The following is a 25,754-nucleotide window of genomic DNA, read 5'->3' as shown; positions in this document are numbered from 1 at the left end:
GTTTGACATGACAGGTACCTTGGCTGGACTGTTGAAAATACTCCTCAGCTTCTTGTATCTCTTCAAATACATCAGCCACAGAGGAGCTGAATTCCTCCAGGACATTCTTCCCCAAGTCAATCACAGAATCAAGGATGTGATCCAGCCTCATGGCTCTGAAGAAGCCTGCGCTCGATCCATCCTGCATGCTGGGTTGAATCTCTGTGGTGAAGGCCGCTAGAAATGAGTGACCGAACACCTGCTGCATCTTTGTGATCAGAATGATGCTCTGGTTGTACAAGAGGCTCGTGTTCGACAGCAGCTGGCTGAACGAAGCTTCAGCCTGCAGCAGCTCCAGACTGGCTCTGTCCTCTGTCACCTGGTTCTCAGCTGAGGGGGTTCCACCTGAATCCTTCTGGTTCTGATTGTAGACGTGCTCTGTAGCTTCCAACTGAGCAGCCATTTTCCTAAAAAACTCCTCCACCTGGAAAGAAAGATTCAGTGAAGTAGTACATAGCTGTTACACAGACTTTATTCTGCAGAAATACGCTGAATGCTCACCTTGAATGAGAAAGAGGCAAACCCACGGCGACATGTAGATGTATAAAAGGCCTTACAGGAATCTTCCAGACAAGGTCGACACTCCCCAAAGAAAGATTTGGTTAAATCTTGACACTGCTGCTCGGCCTCCTCGAGTTTCTGCTCTGTTTCCTTCAGCAGCTGCATCGCCCCCTGAAGGAACCACAAAACATATCATTCAGGGTCGCAGACTTCTCTTAATAAGCCAGAGAGGATATGATGTGGTTCAAGGCTCTGGCACACAGCCGTGCGTTTTGTTCTGAAATACATTAATCTGCAGACAGTTCATTAATCCTGACTGCAGTAAACTGAGCCCCCAACTCTCTTAAGCAGCTGTACTCCTATGTTCATTATTCACTGTCTGCTTTGAGGTTTTTCTTTATGGCTTTAACTTTATGAGGCAGAAAATATGTGGTGGGCTTCAAAAAAATGCACAAAGACAGCAGAACCACGCTCTGTGAAAATTCACTCTTATAAACAGAGTTTACCTTCTTCTTGTCACTGCTGTGTCTCAGGGCATCCATCAGGTATCTGTGCTTTTCTTCTTTTTTCACCATCATCTCCTTCACCTGCTTCACTCCCAGTAAAGTTCTCTTTATTTCCTGGTCGACATACTGCTCTCCAGCTGCAGACAGCTCTGCAAACACCAAAGAAACACACTTATGATGAAAATTCACACAAACATGTAGATTTTTTTCCCTTTAAGCTGCAGATTTTCAGTGTGAGTTTGAGTGTCTGAATCCGGAAATCGTCAGTGTAAACCTTACTTTCCAGCATGTCATCTCTCAGTGGAGGCGAGGTGGCGGCACAGAGCACGACTACAGTGATGCAGAGTATCTGAAGAAGAAGCCTCCTCATCCTGTCTCTGGAAAAAGTGCAGTATTTCTTAGAGCCTAATGGAAACAAGGTCTCACTACGTCAGCAAGAAACAGAAACACCACAAGGTGGCACCATTTCTCTCAATGACATTAAAATGTTTAGGGAAGTCATTAAACTAGTGTTAGGTAATTATCACATGAGCGTAAGGCAATAAACAAGAGTCACAAAAGATCCACTGTAATTAAACAAATCTTTACGGAGTTTACACTTCAATACAATTAAATATATACTATATTACTGAATGATGAGCAATAAACTGCTGAAATGACTACTTATATCTTTTGTTTGCTTTCTGCAATGGTTACATCATATGGTATAAAAGCTTTGTGTTTACAAAAAATAAAGAAGCATAATAACATTGACCGCACACCGGATGTGCAGTGTGTTAAAATGTCTTCACAATGATCAGTAACTTTCACTGAAGACACATTTTATCCTCCAGGTGGCACATCTAGCTTGCTAAACAAACAACAGCCGTGTGAATCTAGAACTGCATAATCTGCTGTTACACAGAGTTGTGTCAAACTGTATCCAAAAAACAAAGAATAGTCTTTTACCTGGAGAACTATGAAAACATCCACCTCCAGGACACAATGCAGCAGGTTGTGCTGCAGGAGAGATGAGGGTGAGAGGGAGGCGGCTTCCTCGAAGGATTGTTCTATTTTTATGGATCTACTCAGCGGCACAGATCCTATTAAGAGTGTTTGCATTACTGGATATTAAGCCTTATGCTCACAGCGTACCTGCAGATCAGCTTAAGACAGGCTTTAATGCACAGTATAGACATAACATGCTGGAACAATTAGCACATCCATCTCGCTCACTTGATTGTCTCTAACATACTGCCGAGCCCTCCGCAGGTAAAACTTTATGCTCTAATCTCTATTGGACTGACAGTAAGCCTGGGCCTCCTGCAAGGCCCTGGCACACATTGGCATGGTCTCAAACACGGGCTAAGCTCTGCAAGAGGACTGTGCATGTGCAAACACTTTCACTGAATCATGTCCACTGAGCCGCTGTTTAGGATCTCTGGAGGTATCCTTGTTGTTGTTCTACGATCCAGGCAGCCACTGGATTCTGTTCTTTTCTGTGTGGTAGGAAAATTCTGAGGTTATAATCCAGTATAATCCAGATATAATCCAGTAAAAAGAACAAGACCAAATACGTTGTTACATTATGTGAGATAACCCAGTCTCCCAGGCAATTAGGCTAGCATCTAAATTCTGTGAATAACTCACATCATTTTCATATTTACCAAACCACTCAGTGAGCTCGCTCTCACTACACATGATTATATATAACTAGAATAACCACTAGGACTTTTATTAAAGGAGTTTTTCAGAACATGAGGATGTCCCAGTGAAGTTGATGTTTGCGTCTTAACATTAACTGCTTTAATTAGCAAACATATGGCAAAAATATGTCTGTGAGGTCACGATGACCTGTGACCAGCAAAATTAAAGCTCATACTTGATTCCACATATGTGTTTGTGCCAAATTTGAATAAATTGTGGTCACACAACTGCAACAGATGGATGCACAACCAGAAAAACTGATCCTCAGAACTGTTTAAACTGCCTGTACCACGATGCTGGCTGAAAGTACTTTAAAAGTCCGTGATTTGATTTTAAATTGACTGTAGCACTTTTAAGGTGAATTAAAAGGTATGTTTGTATCCTATGAGCATCATAGCATCTAACATCTGAATGTTTAAATTTTACACTCTCCTCATTTACTGTTCAGAGTCCATAGATACTAGAACTGTCAGGAGTTGTTTCTTGAATTAAATGCAGGACTAGACCAAGTTTTATTCTCAGGGATGAACGCATGCAGTAACAAAATACACAGGGAGCACTAACACTACACACACAAAACAACTCAGCCCAAACAAAGGGGATCTCAAGACTTACCAGTAAGTAGACACAGACAACGAGACACAGGTGAACACCATCAGGGCGGGGCAGATAATCAAAACAGGCGGGAAACACATGGGACTGTACAAGGAAGACAAGACCTTCAAAATAAAAGAGGAAACAGAAAACACAAGGGTGACAAAATAACCATAACCTCAAGAACACACATCATGAAACCCTAAGAATACTAGAATAGCTAAACCAACCACAAAACCAAGGATTAATTCACCAACTACAACACAAGAACTGAGGAGCAGGCACCGAGAATGACTGTAGCTGTTAAAAGTCTGCATTAGGACTATTTATTAGGTTAAGGGTTAATGCTATCCATGCTCCATGCTGTAGGTAGAGGTTGTCTGCTGCCACCAAGTGAATAAAAATAATTAAAAAAAACAGGTTGTCGCAGGATTAACCAAAATTTACTATTGAAAAAGGGTAATATGTAAATAAATATATGTAAGATTAGATAGCAAATTGTGGCTTACATGTTTGACAGAATGCTAGCAATCCATCATACCATATCAGTATTAAATATAAAAACGTTGTGCTTCCTGTGTCTCTGGCCTCACCCAGCAGCTCTCTCCTGTTACATACTCTATGATCTGAGTTGCTCCTATCATGATACCTCAACATGCCAGCAGCATGGTAAATGTGGCATTCCTGTGTGCCTTCTAAGTCGCCTGTTAATCTGAGCCCACTGCTGAAAGCCTTGACACAGCAAATGAGGTCCCAGCCCCTGAATGAGAGGACCAGCAGGAGCAGGGGCTGTAAGATACCTGACCCTCAGCTGCTTTTTATCAGCTCACCACGATCGCTATCTGAGCCCTAATACCAGCCTGCTGCTCCAATTATAGCCGACAGTAAAATAACAGTTTTGAAGCCTTTAGGAAAACAATAATTAGTCGCTTTATCATTTCAGGCTGGTCTGGAATCCAGCGCGTGGAAGACTGGGTCAAACTGGAGCTATTAGTGCTAAGCCTGGGTTTGAAGGCTGTGTTATCCAAAGAAAGAAGAAAAACACAGTGTGATGTCTGTGTTGCCTTATTTGAAAGCTCAGAGGACTTTAGGGCTGACACGGGCAGCATTATCTGCATCTCTTTCTGTAAATCAATCAGTTTGAGTGTAAAAAAGATTAGCATCATTTAACCAAGTGACACTAACCTGCACTGTGAAGACATGACAGAGGGTCTGTTTCTTTTCTTTGATAGTCCTCTTTAGTCTGGGAGGATGCAGCTGGTTTCTGCCTTTGATCAGTGATCTGCATCTGCAGGCCATACAGATTATGGACACAGGAAGTGTTGGAATTACCTCAGCACCTGGAAGAGTTGAAGGGAAATAGGAAATGGTGAACTTTAGAGTCCAGTTCTAATTCACCATTGGCCATTCTGAGGAAAATAAGGCCTTTAAGGCCGAAAGAAAAGCAACAAAAAGTACATTTTAGTACATATTTGAGCCTTATGTTACTTTCTTACAAGCAAATGACAAGAGTACACCAATTATGAACTCTATATTCATTTAATAAACAATGTCTATTAATACTTTTTAAAGATGTGTCTCCCTAGATTTTAAATAATCTTGCAGGGATTGATTGATAGGAAACTTTACAAGTTAGGTTTAATTAATTAGTTACAAAGGGTGGTTTTGTGATATGTCAAATGATAAACAATCTATGATCAAGCGATTACTGCACAGAAAGGCACTATTTTCATGAATGTGAAAGTGATTTTTCGCCCTTGAAGAACATGAGATGTAAATATGTAAAAACAGGAACTGCGCTGAAATATCGCTCTCCACCTCACCAAGCCTTTGAAATTATCTGTAATGGGTACCAGATTTTCACCAGGGAACGCGATTGCCATCAACCACCAGTAACTTAATCTGATCTCCGGCTGGAGATCAGTGCAGCCCCGCTGGACGTCCCGGGGTCTCCAGTGTTGAAAGCAGCGCGCACCTCCTCTGTCTCTACGGGAGGAGGCGCGGCGGGAGGCCACGGGACAGTCACTGTGAATGTGGAGTCTCTGTGCGGCACAGATGTGTCCACGAGTGAGTAGTTATGGTGTCAAGTTATTCAAGAAAGTTGCGAAGTTTTTGAGCGAGTACCGGAAACTAAGGAACGTACGCCGTCAAAATAAAAGCATACCCACAACTACAGCTAGCTTGTTGTTGTCCCTCTTGCTAATAGTAAAACTAAATTAAAATAAAATGGCCGAAACAAACGGCAGTTTCTGTATCTTCACAGCAATATAAATGTACCTGCAATCCTGCACAGACTGGAGAAGCTAGCTAGCAATAAACAACAACAACAACATTTCCCTCTTCTCAAAGTACTGAAGCGGAAGTTGATCTGCACCTCTACGGCCACCCAGAAGGGACATCCTACACCCCAATATAAAAGTTTGAAGTGTGATGATTAGTTTTAAAACGGTTGTTTCCAAACATTTACTAAACGTGCGCAAGACCTGCGCAACTAGCCAGCTAGCTAGTATATGCAAACAACGCTAACAGCATGATTTTTAATGTTACTAAACGTAGTGGAGTTTTGAGGATATACTAAATTAGTAATTTTCTCAAGTTACTGAAAATAATTCTGTGGCTCGTTGGTTTTCGCTGAGAGTTACTCTTTATGTTGAAAGCGACACCGGAAGTGCGCTAACACTGCTGGTAACTCTCTGGCTCAGCTCTCCTCCTCCAGCGCTGCGCTGCGGGACTAGGCACCCTGATCATCTCAGTACTGCTCCAAAAACTCCTGCGAGCCGCAGCAACCAGGACACGATGGGATTTTAAACTGAAAATGAGCTTAGATTTATAGATATTTTACATTTCTATACTCGCCGTCTGCGCCGTTCTCTGTGAAGAGACTTTACAACTTTGCACTGGATGCTGAGATGCGCAGAAAGTGACGGGGGTCCTCATCTCTTCTACAGTCCTCAACGAGATACACAACGCCATGAAAGGTAGATTTTCCACCTGTAACTCACAGTAAAGTGCATGATTTTTATTCTAAATGCAAACTTTATAGAGACTGTTGAATCTGTGCGCATATGTTTGTTGTGTGTGCGTCACATCTGGATGAGATAACGGTACTGCGGTGCAGAAGTTGTGAAATACTGAGAATAGTCTCTGCTGCATCCCATTGAAAGAAAAGATCAAAGAATGTTTGCACAAAGTAGAAAAACTACTGAATGACAGGAGAGTTTAGCTGCTGATATTGATGATGATGCTGAGTTAAACACACAGTAGTATTTCATTCATTCTGAAGGTGATATTACACAGGAATGTGTGATCTCCTTGGAATCAGCTGCTCAGCATTTAGTCTGACCCCCCCACTACACTCAGCTCATCCCTCCCTGCCTCCCCCTGTCTCTCACCCATGTCGCCCTCTCCTCAGCCTCCATCTGTTTACCATTACTGATGATGTTCCCTGTGCTCTACTCAGGTCCTCAGTGTAGTGTAGCAGAGTGTAATTAGGGTTTACTGTCAACAACCCAGAGAAACCGCAGCCTGTGGCTTTTACAGTTCTCTGGACCTCCTATCCACACACACACACACACACACACACACACACACACACACACACACTATAGAGATGATCCTCTAGTATAAATCCTTTCTGGCTGCTTCATTGTATTCAAGGATAACATTATGAATTCTTGGCTCTGTGCAGCTGCCCTGTAGTGTTTCTGTCTGTTTTGTTTTGTTTATGGAGTCCTACCGATTGCTTTAAACACTATGTACACCCAGCAGTGTGCGCATGACCTATTTATGTCATATGTTTCTGGTTATGTCACGCAGACGACTTTGCAGACGAGGAGGAAGTACAGTCTTTTGGATACAAGAGGTTCGGTGAGTGAGAAGTGACCTTTTTCCTTCCCTTTAAAAACTTTTACTGTTTCTGCCATGAATTAAAGGCACAAAGTGTGTGGGCTCATACTTACCTAGAATTACCTTCATATTTATGGGCATGCTGCTCCAGTGGAATTTTTCTTTTCACTTTTTCATGTCAGGAGAACACAGCTGGCTGCCACGGCCTCATCTGTCCTGATATTTGGTGCTAATAGTTTTGCCTCCAATGGCAAGATTTAAACCTAAATGTGGCTGACAGTCTGTGAGGTCTGTTGCACCGCAGGTTGACAAAGCCCGCTGACAGACCTCACCAGATCAAGAAGTTTAAATACTCCCCTTTATTCACTTAAACTGACTCACTTAAACATGATGACTCACACAAACATGCCTCCAAAATGTGGTTACTCAAGCTGAAACTGTTGTCAGCGCACATATTGCAGTGTCCGTCTGTTGTGGTTTACATGCATGGGTTTGTGCGCATACACATGTAGCATGGCTGTTAAGCTTAAAGGACGTAGCCTGTCTCTAACCCCTTTTTTTGGCCCAGGTTTCAGAGGTTTTCCCAACAGGCTTGTACACTTGCAGTGAACCAGTCAACAGCAGGAGGATAAGGATGAAAAAAAAATGTTTAAAGGATCAGTTCACACAAACTAAAGACTCTTAATGTATCCAGCCATGTGGATTTTTTGATTTACCCAGAGACAATGTGAAAATGTAATTTGTTATATTTTCAATACACTGATTAGACTTATTGATACCATCAAACTCTTTGTGAAGTCTCTTTAAAGCTACTAAATGCTAACATCGTGCTAGCATGTTGATATTCAGAGTATCTTAGTTCACACAGCTGAAGATAATCACACAGCACTTTTAAAGTTCAGCATAGTATATTCAAAGGTTGGCTTAAAGGTTGAGCATAAGTGGGGCAGAGACAGGTAGACAGAACCCAGTGATAGTGCACAAGTGGCCTCAAGTGGCTGTTTGAGGAACTGCAGTTTTTTCTTCACTGTTGAATTCAGTTGCTTCCATCATTCCTGTACCTTTACTTCATAGTTCTGGAAAGCAGTGTTACTTCCCCCACACTGGATAAAAATCCACTAACCATCTAGCTTTTTTCAGCAACAGGAAGTGTACAATCAGATCAAATGACTCAGCTCCAGCTGTGATTGGATGGTTATGGAGTCTGTTTCTATTGTGGTGCATCTCAAATGATTACTTTTGTAACTCGTTGACATCTCAGCCATAAGTTCCATTTTTATTCAGATGATGTTGAGTATAAAGAGTTCTGAAGTTAAATAGTGAACTCTGAATGCATGGCTCTAACTGGCTCTTTAAAATTATGAAGAATAAAAAGTGGCACCATAGGGCAAACTCTCACACACTCAAACACATCATTATTAGTGCACATGCTCCATCACCCTTCTGTTGATTCAACACTGATTCGCGGGCAGGAGTCTCTGTGTCTCTGCACGCAGGGTGTTGCTGCAGTATGACTCATTGACACACGGTCCGGCTGAGGTCCATGAGGGTGTTAGATGGGAGGCAGCGGACTGCACTGTTTGGTTATACAGGAGACGAATTCAAACTGTGTTAGAAAACACTCTCTTTCATCTGAGTCACCAGAGTCGAGGCATCCTGTTTGTCTTTCTCTGTGAGCGCGTGCGAGTCCCGCTCATGGATTAAATTAGAGAACCGTGGAGAAGGGAGCCAAATCCAGATCACTTTTAACTTTATTCAAATGAACTCTTGACTTTTAGAAGAGTAGGAAGAGAGAGCTGCTGAACTCTTAGCTGTTGGTCCTCTCAGGGACATGGCAGCTGTTTGGAAGGGCCGGCTCCAAGCGTCTGCCTCACCTCTCCAGAGGCTTTGTTGTGCAATAGAGCTGTATTCATGCAAACCATCACAGGCCCTTATTCTTCCACTATTAGTGCTATAATGTCAGTATACTCAGGGGGAAACAAACAGTTATTTCCTCCCTACATGTTTTGCTTTAACTCATTGCCGTCTCCCAGGAGACTGATAGTGTTTACACTGTTGTGTGAATCTGTGTCCAGTTTATAAAGTCATTGCTGAGCTCAGAGAAGGGACACCCGAACACTGAAGACAGAGCAGTTAATCCTGATAGTTTTATGACCACAAACAGGGTCAGTGACCATGTTACAGCTGGTACTTCATAGATTTGACCTCAGGCAATGCTTAATAAACAATATTGGAGTGCTGACTGAGGTCAAAAGAGTCTGTGTCCACAGTGTTCATCGTTGCATGCTTACATTGATGCCGATCAGAGCTGGAGTTGATAAACCTGTGACTACTAGGTAGGCGTGTACCCATGACAGAAACCATTTGGACCTGTTCAATTAACCACAAAAGCCAGATGTTAGTGGGTCAAAAACCGTTTATAAGGAACCTTTGGTTGACGTCACATCCCTTGCAAATATAAGACACATCATGAGATCATGCTGTTAGCATTCATCTTAGCTCACAGCTTTATAGACAAACTGTGAGACCTATTGTCAGCCCTGATAATGTAATGATGAAAGCTCAGTGACATACTGATTATTTGTCCTCTGCGATGCACGATAGTGCATGAGTTTTGAATCAGGCCAAGGGCAGCCGCTGACCTCCACTGAGCGATGATTATACCATCTATAATGGGCCTGTTAGAGTTCAGCCAAAGCTCAGGTAGATGTTGTTTTTATTCTGATGGCCTTCTTATGTCAGTCCCCCCACAGAAAAATAAATACGCTTAAACCTTGAGCACTGTGGAAGCGATTCCGGCCTGGCTTCAACTTGGCAGGGAGGGAGATGGGATTGCCATATGATTTCACTCAGTGCGTGTACTAGTGTGTGTGCGTGTGATGCACATTTTCATTTGTATACAAGCGAGTGGAAAATGTGCATTGGCGTAAATATACATGTTGTGTGCATGCCTTATGGATGACGTAAATCAGAAACAGCTCAATCTGTTTCAAGTGTGTGTGTGTTTGCCCACTGGGCTCGCTCTGGCCTTCGGAAAACTGGATTGTTACTTTGCACGTCAGCAAGAGTACAAACACCACCAAACGTACTCTTAAAGAAATTTCAACACATGTTCAGTATGTGTTGCTTCAACATGTGTGTGTTGATATAACACATTGTACATTTCTTTAGGCACAGAGAAGTCTGTGGAAATGTAAATCTGACTCTGGAGTGTTAAAATGTAGCCAAAACAGTGAATGAAAGCTGTGTCCAATATTATTACAAAAAAATAAAATAACAATCTTGGAATTAAATGAATCAGAGGAACGTTACTCTCATAATACAACTGACTGGGATGATGAAACCAACAATGAAGCCATGTGGTGTTTTATTGGTCCTTTATCTGCATTCTTTATAGAGAGTGTCAAAGCACACCGGTGTCCTGACCTTTTGATTTCATGACTGTGCAACATCTTTAGGATGCTGTTTGTTTGCATTTTAGATGAGCAACAATACTCCCATTTTAAAGTTCTCATAAAGCAGCCGACAAACTTTCTGCATATTTAAGGCTGAAAAGCACAGGCTGCTCTGATGGCACCAAAAGAGTGAAAAGTATAATGAGCTTGTCACAAATATACTGAAATTGACAAAAATGCACAAATACACTGTTGTAGAGTGGTTAATTGGAGGACAGAGATAAATGAAGTTAGAAATATGCAGGCTGGCAGAGTCAATGCCCCAGAAAGACAAATAGCAGCTCCTTCCTGTCTTATCAAAGATGCAGTGCTCTGAATGTCATAGGTTGAGGATAAATAACATATCCTCCTGAGATGATCCCTGATGTCTGGATGGGGGTCTCACTCCCTCCTGTTCCCACACATGTGGGTTTGGAGAGGGCCGGGCTCAGGAGGTTTGCGGCTGGTTTGGAGCTCAGAGTCCACTAATCTATTTCCTGCACTTGTTATGGTTTCCCCAGCTAGGCCCGGAACATTCCTGGAGCCGAGCTCGGGCGTTAGGGTGTCCGTGCCTGGAACCAGCTGTGTCAGCACAGCCGGGGTTCGGTTCGATCCGGTAGGTTTCTCTGGCACGGAGCATTCCCGGGCTTCACAACCACCTTTAGCTGTAGTCATAATGACACCTCACGCTTCACCTCATCCATCCTGGTTAACAGGGAATCAAAGACGGTTATGTTAACATCAGGCACTGACACATTTTAATACAAGCTGTCATGTGATACTTCACAGTGCGTTTGTCAGAATGTCTGATGAGGATTTTAATGCACTTTGCTGTGGTTTCTGCTTCTCTGCAGGGTTGTGTTGTGGGATTCTCAAATTCTGCCTCTTAGTTCGGTTTCTTTAAATTGCGTGGCAGCTTTTGATCACATAATACTTTTTCATGAAATGTGCAGTTCTTTTTCACCGTCTGCCATACCACTGTGAGAATTTTCCCCTGGACTTGAGACTTTACAGTCAGCATGGCTTTTCAAACACATTTATTATGAGTGTGGGTGAGCACATGTTTGTCTGCCTTTCCTTTGACTGTGCCAATGTTTCATCTTCTCTCATATGACTGTCACAGTCCACTCACACACTTCTTTTAAAAAAAACAGACATACATCAAAATATGCTGTTCAAAACACACAACAACGGATCTAAAACTGTGAGAAATTTTAGTTATTTTCAATTAGTCTGCTTACCAGGAGGTACAAATTTGGACAAAAGTCTGCATTTTCACCCAGAAGGCTGGAATTAAAATTCCTTATGGGATCTTCTCAGCATGCCAGAAAACAGCAGTAGTGGTTGAAATAGCTGTATTTATGTAAGTATGCGCTCTTCACTTTTGGAGATGTGCAAAAAAATCTAAAATCTTATAGCTGCATTCGTCACCATGGCAACCAGGGAAAATGGCAGAGAAGCTGATTGCAGATGGGAGAAGTTTGTTTAGTGTTATGAGAAGCAAGTTTGTGACCCAAACTATGACCTTATGACCTCCTAAAACTAAGCAAACTGCAAGGTCATATGATGGGACATCTAAAAACAAAAACAAATCGAAAACTCTTTGGTGAAAGTTTGGAGTAGTGTTAAGTCCACCGTCGTCGCCTCTATTCCCCATTGTGGACTTGTGTTTTGTTTTTATAGTCTTTATGGGTCCATTTGTGCAGTAGTAAGTGTTCAAGTCCTGCAAAGCTTAACCCGAGATAGACGCATCATCTTTTCTAAAGTTTTTATTTTGAAAAACTTGCATTTGATGCTGTGGAGCATTAAATCCTGCATTAAAGACAGGAAAAGCTACCTCCTGATGTTAGAGGCAAGCAAGTGAACATAGTGAAGCACTAAAAGAGACAAAAACACTCACACAAGTGATGACATTTTGTTAACAGTTTAAGTTAAGGGGCTTCATAGTGACCCTCTTAGTCGAATTAACTCTCCAAGGAGGTGGACGTGTAAACCTGACCTGAGCATGCAGGCAGGTTAACACCTGTCACAGAGAGCAGAGATGGGAAAACACTTACTAAAGTCACCTGCTAGAACGGGCAGACGGAGCAGTAAAACTTTGACTTTCAAGGGCACATCTTGTAAAAAGCAGGAAGTCATAAGTGGCTTGGTCAGACATCACAGAGGTCTTGTCCCTTTGAGCCCTTTTAGTGTAAAGTGCATATGCAGACCTGAAAACAGAAAGTCGTTTCAAAGCTCTAAATTCATTTTGAAGCACAGCATGCCTTTAACACCTGCTTCTGATTACCATTTGTTTGGTCACACCTGCTGCATATTGGCTAATAGTTCCAAACCAAGGCATTCACTGTTGTGTTTTTTTTACCCTATCTGGCATCATGTGTAGAAGATTTTCTGATATTTTCAATTCTTAGGCTATCCAGGATCCTGTTTATACTCACTGGCTTTGTAAAGTCTTTTTTTAAAAGCCGCAAAGAGCCCTGAAAACTCCTCAAAGCACGTTCAAGAAATTAATGTGGTGACACTGGTGCAAAGAGCAGGATTAAATGTGTGTGTGTTTGTGTCAGTGAGAGCATGAAAAATGTGGGCAGACGCTATGTTTTCTCAAGGCGTCACCCGCAAACAATGTGATTTTTAACAATAAAGTCAGATGTCAGCCACTGACTTTTAGCTTCACGTCTCAGTTTCACTCATCAGGGAGACTGAAACACTGTAAACACAAAGATGATGTGCAGAGCAGAGAAGAGGGATTTCCTCTTTTTTTTTAAGGAGAATCAGGACAGACAGGGAGGAGAGATAACACATAGAAACTGAATGAGCAGGGAGAACAGAGACCAATGAGCAGGGGGTATTCTTTCCCAGGAGATGTGAGGGGAGGTGAAGAGGAAGCAGGAGAAGGTGGAGGAGATGCAGCTGGTTGAAAGTAAAGAATGGGAAGTGGATAGATGGCTGTGGAGGAGCATGAGAGGAGTTCTTTGTGAGCAGATAAGGGTCTGCAATGGTAGTAGATAATGAAGAGGGTTAGGGAGTTGTAGCTGTAATAAGATCCATCTGGAAGAGTGTATCTGAAGCTTAACCCCATTATGACATAGGAACAAGTATATTGTGATAATTATTAGTTTATCACAGCAGTTTTTCACAGACTTCGTGTCTGTCGACGGTAACACGCCGTCTTATCTCGGTTATAATTCAGTCCTTTCAACCTGGAATCCCGTTCAACGGAGTGAATGTAAAGAAAGGCAGCCAGCAGGAGGAATGGCAGCCAAGAGCAGAGGAATTTTATGAACTCATCATTCTTCTCCTGCCTCCACTTTTCAACGGTGAATTACACACGCATTGCACGTATTATATGTTCAGTATATCTGTTTTATGCTGCTATACACTCTACTGGTGTACTTTCAAATTAAGATTTCACTTTTTCAGTGGTATATAAAGTTAGAAATCCCCCTTCTAACAGTGATTTTAGACTATCTGAAGCAGGCAGATTGCCTATTAGCATGTCTATATCGATGTACTGTGCTGCTTAGTCCTCCATCCTTTAACCGAAAGCTGATTTGATCAGTAATGTTCCATTGAAAATGAATCAAAACTTGACCTCTGATGTTCCTTTAGGAGCATTTTATCATCTTTCAGCTCATTGTTTTGGTTTGACATCTTCCAGCTTTGCTGTGTTCAGTGTTCAGTGTTTTCTTCACATAAGCCACCAACCAGTAGACCTACAAAGTTAGCAACTAGCTTGTGAACATTGTGGAGCAGCTAAAAACCAGATGTTTCATCTGGCACCATCCAGACATCCTTTCGAATTTAGTTCTGCCAACGTGAGGCCTCCATAGTACTCTCTCCCAGTTAATGCACCTCATCTTTCAAATCCTTTGCCTTCAGTTTCTGTTAAATTCCAGGTCATCATTGCTCCTAGAGAGTCACAGAGGACTTACTAGAACAGTTCAACAGGCCTACATGTACTCTCGATGACAAGTTAATTAACTTTGACACGTAAATCAGTGCAGTGCCGTAAACGATCTAAAGGCATGTTTCACTGTAAACCTTCGTCCAATCGCTCCACCCTCCGCTGCTCTCTCTGTTACGCCTTCATTAAACAGAATAAAACAGCAGTAACGTGACTCCAGGCGCTCAATGCACAGAGCAGGCGTCGATCACTGATGTTTTTGCCAGAACAACACATGTGCTGGTAGTTAGCTGCTATTTTCAATCTGGCCTGTGATCATCTGAGTGTCAGTGACTTTTCTGACTCACCTTTAGGAGTGAGGAAAAGCAGCAAACCCCACCGTGCTCCTCCTCCAGCTCACACACACACCATAATAATCCCGCTGTCCTTGAAGTGACCCACATGCAGATGTCAGGGGAGGGTTTCTGGAGTTCAGCGCAGGCCTCTGTTGAGTGCTTTTTCAGAGGTGTTCGAACAGGGGGCCTGAGTCATTGATTCAGTAATTAAATAAAAGAAAGAAGGATTTCCAAACACCTGCGTCCTTTTAACGCCTCCCATTAAAAGGCTTGTGTTCACTTTTGGCAAGCTGCACTTTTTTTGTTCTACAGGAAACCTGCATGCGCATTAGATCCCACATTTGTCTGTGTGTGTATTCAGCCCTAGAATAACACACAACATTTCACTTTTGTAGTACCAACCGATACTTTTATGAATGTGAGTCTCTTGTGTACACAAGCGCTCAGATTTCCCCAACACCTCCGGCAGCAGAACACACAGGCACACTTTTACAATGAAGCTGGGGATTCTAATTTCTCCACTTTTAGTATAAGTAATAAAACCCCTAAATCTGTTATTCACAGTCAAAGATGTTAATGAAAGCGGGGGGAAAAAAAACGACTATGAAGGTTGCCAAGATCAACCCACAGCTTCCTGGTTTGCAGAAGGGAGTTGAAGCGGAGAGAAACAGTGTTCGGCTCCAAAGCCCTGTCAGACGCATAATGACTATCACATTTTCCATGTGTGGCTGCAGAAGCTGCAGACAGATGGAATTCACTAAATTCATTTTCTGGCACCTTTTCGCAGTGCTTATCATGCATGCATGTTTTAATTAATACATAAAAAGAATGTTTCTGTTATTACACAGATTACATACCTGTTACAGTCGAGTGCACTTTGGTCTGCAGCAATGATGTTCTGCATTCAGACTCTATACGTTCAGTGATACTAAAGTTCCATATATAGACATTTTGAGAAAAAAATAGCAAATGACTGGACTGCTAATGTCAAAGTTCAGACCTGATATTATGTACAAACACAGCAGCAGGACCCCTGTGACTAAGCTACAAAATACTAAATTAAATGTAGTTTCTGATGCCATATGTGAAGTGTGTCACACAAAGTGAGAGCTATTTGGAAAAATCTGACGTCACAAAACCCTAAAAAGCTAGACAAGCAGAAGTAGAATCTGAAATTCCTATAGTGTTTCATTTTTATGTTAAACATCTTCTATTCATAGTACTGTTGGGGAACAGGATGAAATAAGTTTTTTTCTCTTCCTGGGATATTTTATTATCTCCAACAAAATCTCCACATTAAAAGTTGCAGCTCAGTAATAATATTATTATTATAATATTTCCTCCTGTTATAATTAATATTGCCACTAGAGGACTTTGGAACATGAAATTAAGTACAGATGACAGGTTCATGGTAGCCTGATGCTTTATGCATGTTACTATGGAGAAGTGCAAACCTTTGGAAAAGTGCAGACACTCGGCAGGTGATTGGATGAGCCACCTGTCTGTCATTATCTAATACTGGCTCACTTCATTCACAGGGTTTTCCTTTATAAGATGGGCTTAGTGTTATAGATTATGTTTTATGACACTTTGTCCTCTTATCCCTTTTTAATAACTTACTTTAACCAGTGTAAACAAAACTTACAACTGCAGGTGATAAACAAATATCTCTTGAAACCCCCACACTCCTTTATGAAGGCCTGAAGGCTAATTTGAGGGATTTGTTATCTTTTTCTGCATAGTACACATTATTGGAACTAAGGCCGTGGAGGCAGAGTAGTTTGATTACAAATAGTTTTTGGTAATCAGATCTTGTTTGGACTGAGATGGTCCCTGATGATGCCTGAGCATCATAAATTCAGGTCCGGAGTTTCCTCTCTCCTAAATTACTCTAAACAAACAGTTGTGTGTAGTAGTTTAGAGCCACTGTCTGATGTTGATTACTACTTTCAGTAAACGGTATCTGTCCAGATGTGAGACAGCTCCTCCTGCCTCCTGATGCTTCGTCCTGTCTGCAGGCTGCTCAGAGGAAGGAGAGCGTGCCACACTCACGTCTGGAGTGTGTCTGTCTGAATGGGGTTTGGCAGAAAAACAACAGCTCTTCTTCCGGCACAGGATGGCTTGTTGTCATTCACACTGACATGCCACACCAGCACAACTGACCGCAGATGTGCAGGCCCACCCAGAAGGACCCTGTGATTCTGCATTATAGAAGGCATTTTCATTGTTTCACCTCAAAGAACATCATTTTTTAAGACCTTCTCCACTTTGGATTGTTGATTTTGGAGGATTCTGTGTATCTGGAGGAAATGTGCATAATTTCATTATTACATCTAACATCTTGTGTGTGGTTTGTTCTTTCTCTTAAAAGTGAGTTACTGCGGTGAGCAGCTCACACGTGTGATCATAATTTCTCTGTTTCCAGCTCGAGAAATGTTGATTTTGATCCAGTTTTCCCCTCCACTACCTGATACCTCATAAAATAACTACTAATACTTCCACATTTGTATAAATGTCAACGTGCAAAATTTGTATCTGACGTGAAACTAAGCTCCTGTAAAGTTAAAGTCACCTGACAACGCACAGACCACAGTCGTATTCATGTTTCACAGCCTTCTCTGCTTATTACAAGAAACCCTAAAATCACAGAGCAGCTTCTTCCAAGATGACCATAATGTTATACCATCACAACCCTCACAGAAACCAGCGGCCTGAATCTGAGTCCAGTTGGTGGTGGTTGTGGCCAACATGGTGATGAGTTTGGCCTATGTGGCCATGGCCTGTAAAAGACCTGCCCGACACAGATGTTCCCAACCAGTCTAGTCCCTGTCGAGAAGGTGCAAATCAGCACATTTACATGTCAGATGCTGTTATAGAAGGACATGAGTTTGGAGATTGTTAACTGTTAACTGATGATTTGATCAGCCTCATTGGAAATTGGAATTGGAAACCAAACTTTTTCCTGTTTGGGGATTTGTAAAAACATGCTCTGATATAACTGCATCCTTATGCCTCCCTGTTGCAGACATGTGGAGCTGTTTTGTGTATCAGACAGTATTCTGCCGCTGTGCATGAGTCTCTGATTCTAGCACAGATGTGCTGTGTTGAATAACATAACATAATGTTGAATCTAGATATTGATGACATGTTTTGTTTTTAGTATTTGCCCCAGTTTTGTTTTGCCTTTGTGTTGGGCAAAACAAGGCAAGGTAACTCCTCACACCACCTAGAGGTCATTAGAGGAACTGCAAGCTTTAGATCACAGTAAAGCCGTGCTGCATATTGATTAACTGTAAAGACAAAGTGTTATGACAAAGGCCAAATAATGGGCACAAAAAGTTTCACTGGAACAAACTGAATGTGGTCAATTAGCATCAGCTCTGTGTCTGGATGAGAGGAAATAACTGTATATACCAGCAGATGGCGGTAGTCTGTATTTGTTATTGGTCAAAACAGGAAACCCGACAAGCTAGGACTGTAGATATACAAAGTGTAAACAAAGTAGCACTTGTTTACTAGACGGATTTAGACCTTCAGCTTCTCTGTTCCAGAGTGTGACTATGTTCGTGTCGTGGTATCAAATAAAAGATGGAACACTCCAAACCTTTGTGAGCCACGCTAAACTTTAACATTTGTTTTCTTTCATTGTTATCATTTGTCACCTTGTGCTCTGAATTGAGTGATGTTGACTGACAGTCAGGTTGTCATGATACTACGATGACATAAACCCTGTGATTTGTTTGTGTTACTGCCATCATGTGTCAGTGGAAGAGTGTAAAACCATGGTCAGAAATGTGCATGGTGTCACCAACATGTATGAAAACAAATCAAATCATACAAATGGTACTATATTTAATTTCTTTACAAGCCATAAATGACAAAAAGACAATTAAAAGTGAAAGCAGGTAGACTTTAAACCTCCTTTAAATTTGGTGCACTGTGACATGATTCAATTTCCCGTGGAAATTTCCAAAAGTACCAGCAAACCTCCAGGCAGAAAAGGGCATGCCACAAATACCATTTTGTGGTTTATTATCCCAGCTGCTCATCAGAGGGAGAACGTCAGTGTTATTTATTTTATTTCTGGTTTTCTCCGACCGGCGACATTTAGCTGTTTGTTTTCCTTTGAAGTACTTGCCAGCGCTCCGTGGGGACTGGGGGTCTTTTGTAGTGGGTTTCACATTTTGACTGGCACCTGAAGCAGCCAGCAAGAGACCTGGTCCAGGATGGATAACATCAATCAGAGACAGAAATTCAGTTTCAGGTCTCGAGTTGACTCGGCTGGAACTTCTTAAACCCTGAAAATGCTGACTGAAACTTTACAGTTATAGATTTTCAGTTTCTCTTGTTTTAAAAGGATTATGATGATGCAGACTTGAATACGGTGATAATATTATGTGTTGCCCATTTGAATCTTGTTTTCATTGGTTAAAGTGTTTTGTCTTTTGTTTTTCTTGTCTTGCTTTCCTGCGTTCTCACTTGAACTCATTTTGCTGATGGGGTTGTATTTCTTTCAGAGTTGAGCGTAGGCAGGCTATCAAGTTCTGGATGCTAATGTGATGGTCATTAACCAGTGGGCCACACACACTCAAGACAAAAAAGAAATACACACACTTACTAGAAAGCTGCAACGTTTGGAGTGCTTAAGCTCCGATGTTTTGCTTTGTAACTAAAACCCAAGTCGCTCCGTGGGCCCCAAATCCCCGAGCTGAGTAAGTCCATTCCCACTCCCCACTCCATTGTTGATGAAATTTTCTGGAAAGACGACCTGTTTGTGTAACTGCAGCAAGCGCTGAGTCTGTGCAGAGCCGAGCAGGGCCTCTGGGCTCGTGGGAGGGGGCGGGGCTGGAGAGGCCGTGGATGCTGCCCCAGCCTGCGTGCCTGTCTGACCACAGAGCATCTGAAAACCATTTCAGACGTGTTCATTTCTCTACCTTTATGATCAGTTGTTGAGACATTACAATAGGATGACAAGTAAGAAGTTTGGTCTGCGTTTTTAGGTGGCAAATAATCATAATCTTTTTATGTTATCTATATACTATGTAATGTCCAATGGAGCATTTAACAACTGACAGCAAACTTGGGGAAAATTGTCTCCTGATGGTTCAGCTAGTTGGTGAACATGGCGCCTACAGCCAGATATTTCCCTTTAGGAGATGGTGGAGACCAAAACTGAGGCAAAAGGGGAAGATTGTTTTGTTTCTGCATAGTATAAATCCTTTAAAGGACACAGTGTGTCCTTCATGTCCATCAGTTGGTCCTGTTCATTGCTGCTTCTGTTGTCAGGAACCTGTAGTTTATGTTAACATCTAAAAGGCCGCAGCCTTCTGTTTGTGGACTCTGCTGGATTATATGGCAGCATGCAGTCAATCTTGGGATATTTTGTGCTGAGCATGATCCACCCATTGCATCATCATATGTAGAAATTTTCGGCACTTTTCATTCATTCCCTGTTCTTTTTAATTTACTGTATGTCTGATATAACCATGGGAACTGTCTTTAGATCAAAGCCTATCTGATGGATGAATTTGATCTTTATAAGGAAAAGCTCTGCTCCCCCACAGCGATGCAGCAGACAGCTGGAGCCTGCTGGATGCTGTGATCCTGGTTGCTTCACAATTTGACAATGCCTTTTGTTGGATGTGGTACAAAGCAGAGTGAGATATATCCTGTCAGAGGCACCACTTTTTCTTTCCAGTTTTTTACGTGGACGATCTGGCCCATGTCACAGTCCATGAGAGTTTCTTGGCTGAGAGTGGTTGAATATGACAGGGGTTACTGGCTTTTACAGTCCATCCATCACTGCTTTCTCTCCACCTCTCTGATCTTTAAATCATTTCGCCTCCCCTCGCTCTCGTATTCTTTCACATTTCATCCTCTCTCCAAATTCTTTCTTTTGTGACTTGGCCTCGTCCTGATTGTCTTAACTCATCTTCTCATGTTTCCCTCATTTGCTCACATTGTGCCCAACTGTCTCATGTGAAGGAGGCGTATGGTTTCCATCACATGTTATAAAAGGGATGGAGCCTAAAATCAGGCCACACATGAAGCTGGGAGGTGTCGGTTTTCTGCATGGGCTCAGAGCTGTCCCCTGAACTCAAAGCCCTTTGGCCCTAATTCTTGAACTTCCCATGATTACATCATTGGCATGTTCAGCCTCAAAGTGAGTTCAGTGGAACAGAATATATTGTCCTTCACTGGTAAACAGTTAGTTAGTAGGTGGAGTAGTCATGTAGCCAGGACCTCCACTGTGAGAGAGATTTATAAATTGAATGTGGTTGTTTCAAATTTTCTTTCTATGTTTGCTTCCAGACTTTTGTATAAAGCTGTCAAACTCCTACTTTTGCTGGAAAATCTTCTTCACTCTCATCGTTCCAGATACAATGTTTACACCTGAAACACTTCAGGACCTTTTGGAGTACCACCTGACAAGAACATCTATTTAGGAGAGCAATTTAAAACATTAAAAACCAACTGGAATGCATCAAACATCAGACTGATGATAGAAGATGCAAAGGAGCTGCAGCTATAGGTACCTGTAAGTCACTGATTTATGTCCACAAACACTGAAAGTCATGGACCGGAGCTCTCTTTCACATACACACTGCAAGCAAATAATTCATTGCAGGCCACCTTACCATGGCACTGAGAAAGCTGAGCTGAGTATGACTCATTCACTGGGCCATCATCTCCCTCCTGACTGTAAAACAGCTTGGCTTAGATTACAGTGTATCACAGATCTTGTAAAACATCTTATTTAGGTTTGCATAATGAGGCCCAGATGGCACGAAGCATGGCAGCTGGTAAAAAACAACAAAAGGAAACAAACACATTGAGCTGATTGATAACTGGTTTGGAGGGCAAATTGACTTAATTTGTATGCTACCACTAGGGGGCGCTAAAGTGGATTTGTTTGTTTTGTTTAGGTTAATGAATGATACATCCCTTGCTGAATTAAGTACAAACAAACTTATAAAAATTCATAAAAATTGAATTAATTGAGGGAGTGTCCTCTTGGAGTGTCAGGTTGGTGTTGTCACAGCTAACTGTCTCACTTCTTTGCCCATTTTTAGACAAAGAAGAGATGTTGTTCAGGAAAGTTTGGGTGATGCTATAGTGTTTATGGTTTATTTCAGTTCAATAAAAAATGTTGACAAATGAATGTGGAAAGTTTCATTTTACCAGCCACTATTACAATTAATTGCATAAAAAGTTGTCTCTGTCCCACAGACCAACATTATGAAACCATACATCATTACAAAAAATGCAAACAAATTTGGTCACTAATACAATACATGCTAACGAAAATTACAGACATATCACCCAATGTCAATCAAACATGGAACAATACAGCCACAAAAGTCTAGTAAGGAGTTATGTTGCGCATGGTGGTACACATGGTGGTATGTGGTGAACTTTTACTTGTGGCTAGTTTTGGCATAAGGTTGAGGGTAGGCATTAAAAATAGGGTAAGGGGTTGAGTAAAGATCATCTTAAAACACACAAATTCATAATATTAAACACATTTTACAAAGAAAACCATTCCCTTTGTGCCCTGCCCCCATAAACACTGAAATACAGACATCTTCTTAAAGACTGAAATGCAAATGTATGTCATGGTTTCCTGGTGAGAAAAGGCTGTTATAAAAGCATATCTGTAAAACTGTAACCTAAAGTGTTACCTAACCAAGTCTCAACCAAACAGTTGTCACACTATTGTACTTTTGAACATTTTTCTCTCGTGTCCTTGTTTCTTTACTTTTTCTGTCCCTCTTTAGTTCTTTAAAAGTCTCTTCTTGAGTTTCACCTTCTCCTGGTACCACTATTTTATACTTCTGCCTGGGCCCTGAGTGCTCCTTCCACTGCTGAGGTTTGTCTTAAACCCCTCTCTTTTTCTTTGGTGCCAGGTATAATTTACTGATTGCCCTCTTGGAGTAGATCTGCTTTCTGGTTCCTGGAAAGGGCTTAAGAGTGTGTTAGGCAAGGCTGAGGTCCAAATCACAGTCTGTGTGACCTCAGCTCACAGCTTTGTGTTCTCATCCGTTACTATAGCGTCCCTGCTGCTATTTACAGTAAATAAACATTGTCTTTTAATAAAAAGGGCCCTATGCATCAGCTGTGATTCACTGTGGCCTCGTGGACATTGTTTTGGCATATTCGGGGGCCATGTTGAGATGAAAAAGACGATGTTTGGGTAATCCTTTGTTTTAGGAAATGAGGCTGCTGAAAGGTGCGAGCTTGGAGACACTTTATTATCACCAAAGTGGACAGTGTCCAGAAATCATTCCAACACAGAGGTTTTACATGAACAATGGACGACTTTGTTGAGCCACTGCAGACAAAGGTAATCCATTCATATTTAGAAAACCCACCGATGTGCTTGCCTTATTTTGGAGAGATGCTTTGTGTTCACAGAATCGTTTTTGTTTTGTTGTGAGCAGTAAAAGTGTTGTTGTCAGCCTGCGGTCTGAGCATCCTGGATGATGATTGTTTTTGTGGTTGTGGTCAATATGATCAGACTGTGCAGACGAAGGGTAGAGATGACTAATGTGTGTCTGCTTTAATGTTGAGCAGCCAAACTAAAGGAAACAGAGTCTCTGATGGTTAATCTTGAACGTGGAACTGGGTGTTCACTTGTATGTTTTTCCACCATCTCCTCAAAGTTCTCGTCTAGTCTGACCATTTGCTGAGAAATTTGCCACTCCTGAACCTGCACTGTTACACACACCTGCACATGCAGCCTAGCTTCCTGTGCTGACAGACCTAGGATATTTGGTTCAGGTGTGAGGATCCATGTATCTGGGCTGTGTTAGTTTGGCTAAGGATGTGTGAAAGCTGTCTTGTCTTAATCTGGCGATATGTGTTGAGGAAGGCTGTCATTCTGCATGTCTGTTTTTTTTTTAATTTAATTTACATGCAAAGCTTATGATTTTTTTCTCTATTTTTTCATTTACATTTACAGTTTTTGGTCATTTGCAGGTTCAAAGACATTCAGGCATCTGTGTTAACTTTGGTTGAAAAGTTTGTCATTTCGACCAGTAATTGGGACCTGCTTCATTCTACATGTATGGTGTTTGTTTAATGCCCACATCATGGGGACAATGAGCAATGTTAGCATGTTTTAGGTCCTCACGTTTATGGTCATTATTAGCAGAGATGCCAGCTTATATTAGTGTATAACTCCACCCTGTGTCTTTCCTTCAGCAGTAATGTTGATGCAGAAAAGTGGGTCTTAGGCCATGTAGCTAACCAATCAGAGCAGATATTTCTGCTAGAAAGATTTTGTGATGTGGACATTAATATTTAAAAAGTAAGTTTTACTACAAGTTGTAGTACTTTTTATTTATTTGGTTCTTAAATGAAAACAGAAAAAGCCCTGTTATCACCACCTACGCTGATGATGCACATGTATGTAGAGAGATCATAAGGACCACTTTAGGAGACAGGAAATGACACAGAAAATAGACAAAGCAAACATTGTCTTAAAACCCAACTCAGTGTCTATTTCTTTATTAGTCCTGCTCATCCAGGAAGTGACCCACTGTGAAGTGAACAGCATGCAGGTCACAACCCCCGATAAAGTCAACCCTCTATGGCAGCTTTCCATCTGATGTCTGTTTTCTCTGATTTTACAAAGGAGCTGTGAATTTTCTCCTTTCCTGTTGCCAGCCATGTGTTTTGTGTCTTGCCAGTTATCGTGCGCCTATCCTCATAACATCTGAAGATCATCACTCAGACATGCAGTAAAATAGAATAGACATTTGCAGCAGTAGATACTGTTACAAACACAGCAGGTTTGTAAATACTGTCTGCGTGTTTGGATTGGAATGGCAGCACTTTGATTACTGTGGGTCGATGGACTGATATGCTTGGTTTATTGTGAAAGCATGCATGAGCTGACACTTCAAACATGTCAGCAGTTATGAATGATTCAGAAATACAATCATTTTTGGTGGCTGTATTCCCAGAGTGCACTTCTCAGCTTACTGAGGGAAGTCTTTGCTTACTCTTGATGTCTCAAACACAACTATAGTAACAGCTTTGTGCTCAGAAACTCGCTCTACAGCTGGAGTGACAAATGTCTTAAAGGCTTGGAGGCAGGCGAGGCTCCTCATCTCTAACAGCTGAGGTCACTGTTAGTTGTGTGGTGCTATAAATACAGGCAGAAAACACGTTTCCTCTCATTGCATTGACTCATATCGTGCTTCTCCACATGATGACCTGATTATTTTAAAGATGTGAATGATTTGGCAGGAACGCCACAAAAAGCAGATTATAATTAGATGTGATCTATGGACTTCTATGTTGCCATTCTTAGAAACACATGTCAGTACAGCTTCTAGCAGAACAAGTAACATTTAGGCTGCGTTGAAGTGGTGATGATGGTGTGTGTTGTTACACCCTGATCAATATTTCCACATCTTAGCAGAGAACATCAAGCCTTTCCTGTTGAGAATTTCACATATTTAAAAAGGTAATTAAACATGTAGATGTTGAGGAATACCAATGCAGAGATCACACTCATCCTCTATATCTGCGATAAGCTGGAATCAAGCATGTTGGCTGGTCGTTTCTTTCTGAAGACATCTGTGTACAGCTTTAGTCTGATGAAGTAAAGTAGGTCTGGTGTCATTTGTGTTGGCAAAGACAAAGACACATTTTTTGTCTCCTTTTTGCAGGACATTGTCCCGAGTCTTTACAGTAACTCACGTTCTCTCAGGTTGGCTTGGTTCTCCACCTCAGCTGGAGACTTCTTAAGTCTCTGCGATCATTAACAATCCCTTCACATTCATAAGAACAAGTCATCTTGTTAACTTTGGCATCTGAGCTCCCAGTGGGACCATGACAAGCCAATCATCATGTTTAATTTATTCAAGCATTACCTCATCTTATAAAACACACTCACACA

At 41.6% G+C, this 25,754-nt stretch overlaps 2 protein-coding genes across 2 annotated transcripts in view; one reads left to right on the top strand and one right to left on the bottom strand.

Annotated features, from left to right (window-relative positions):
• Positions 1 to 1,416, bottom strand: part of LOC114453590 (clusterin-like protein 1) — a 2,512-nt gene extending 1,096 nt beyond the window's left edge. The window contains exons 1-4 of the mRNA XM_028433541.1: positions 1,326 to 1,416; positions 1,047 to 1,195; positions 541 to 711; positions 19 to 463 (exon numbers count right to left, since the gene is read on the bottom strand). Coding sequence (XP_028289342.1) covers positions 19 to 463; positions 541 to 711; positions 1,047 to 1,195; positions 1,326 to 1,416 — 856 coding nt within the window. The remainder of the gene's footprint in view (positions 1 to 18; positions 464 to 540; positions 712 to 1,046; positions 1,196 to 1,325) is intronic.
• A 4,650-nt stretch (positions 1,417 to 6,066) lies between these two features.
• The window catches only part of LOC114452972 (collectin-12-like), a 28,674-nt gene continuing 8,986 nt past the window's right edge, over positions 6,067 to 25,754 (top strand). Inside the window, exons 1-2 of the mRNA XM_028432547.1 lie at positions 6,067 to 6,304; positions 7,143 to 7,193. Of these exons, the coding sequence (XP_028288348.1) occupies positions 6,298 to 6,304; positions 7,143 to 7,193 (58 nt within the window). The 5' untranslated portion in view covers positions 6,067 to 6,297. The remainder of the gene's footprint in view (positions 6,305 to 7,142; positions 7,194 to 25,754) is intronic.

The sequence above is a fragment of the Parambassis ranga genome, chromosome 20, assembly GCF_900634625.1.
Source record: "Parambassis ranga chromosome 20, fParRan2.1, whole genome shotgun sequence".
In the NCBI taxonomy this organism is placed as follows: domain Eukaryota; kingdom Metazoa; phylum Chordata; class Actinopteri; family Ambassidae; genus Parambassis; species Parambassis ranga.
This window is presented reverse-complemented; position numbering and strand designations above follow the sequence as displayed.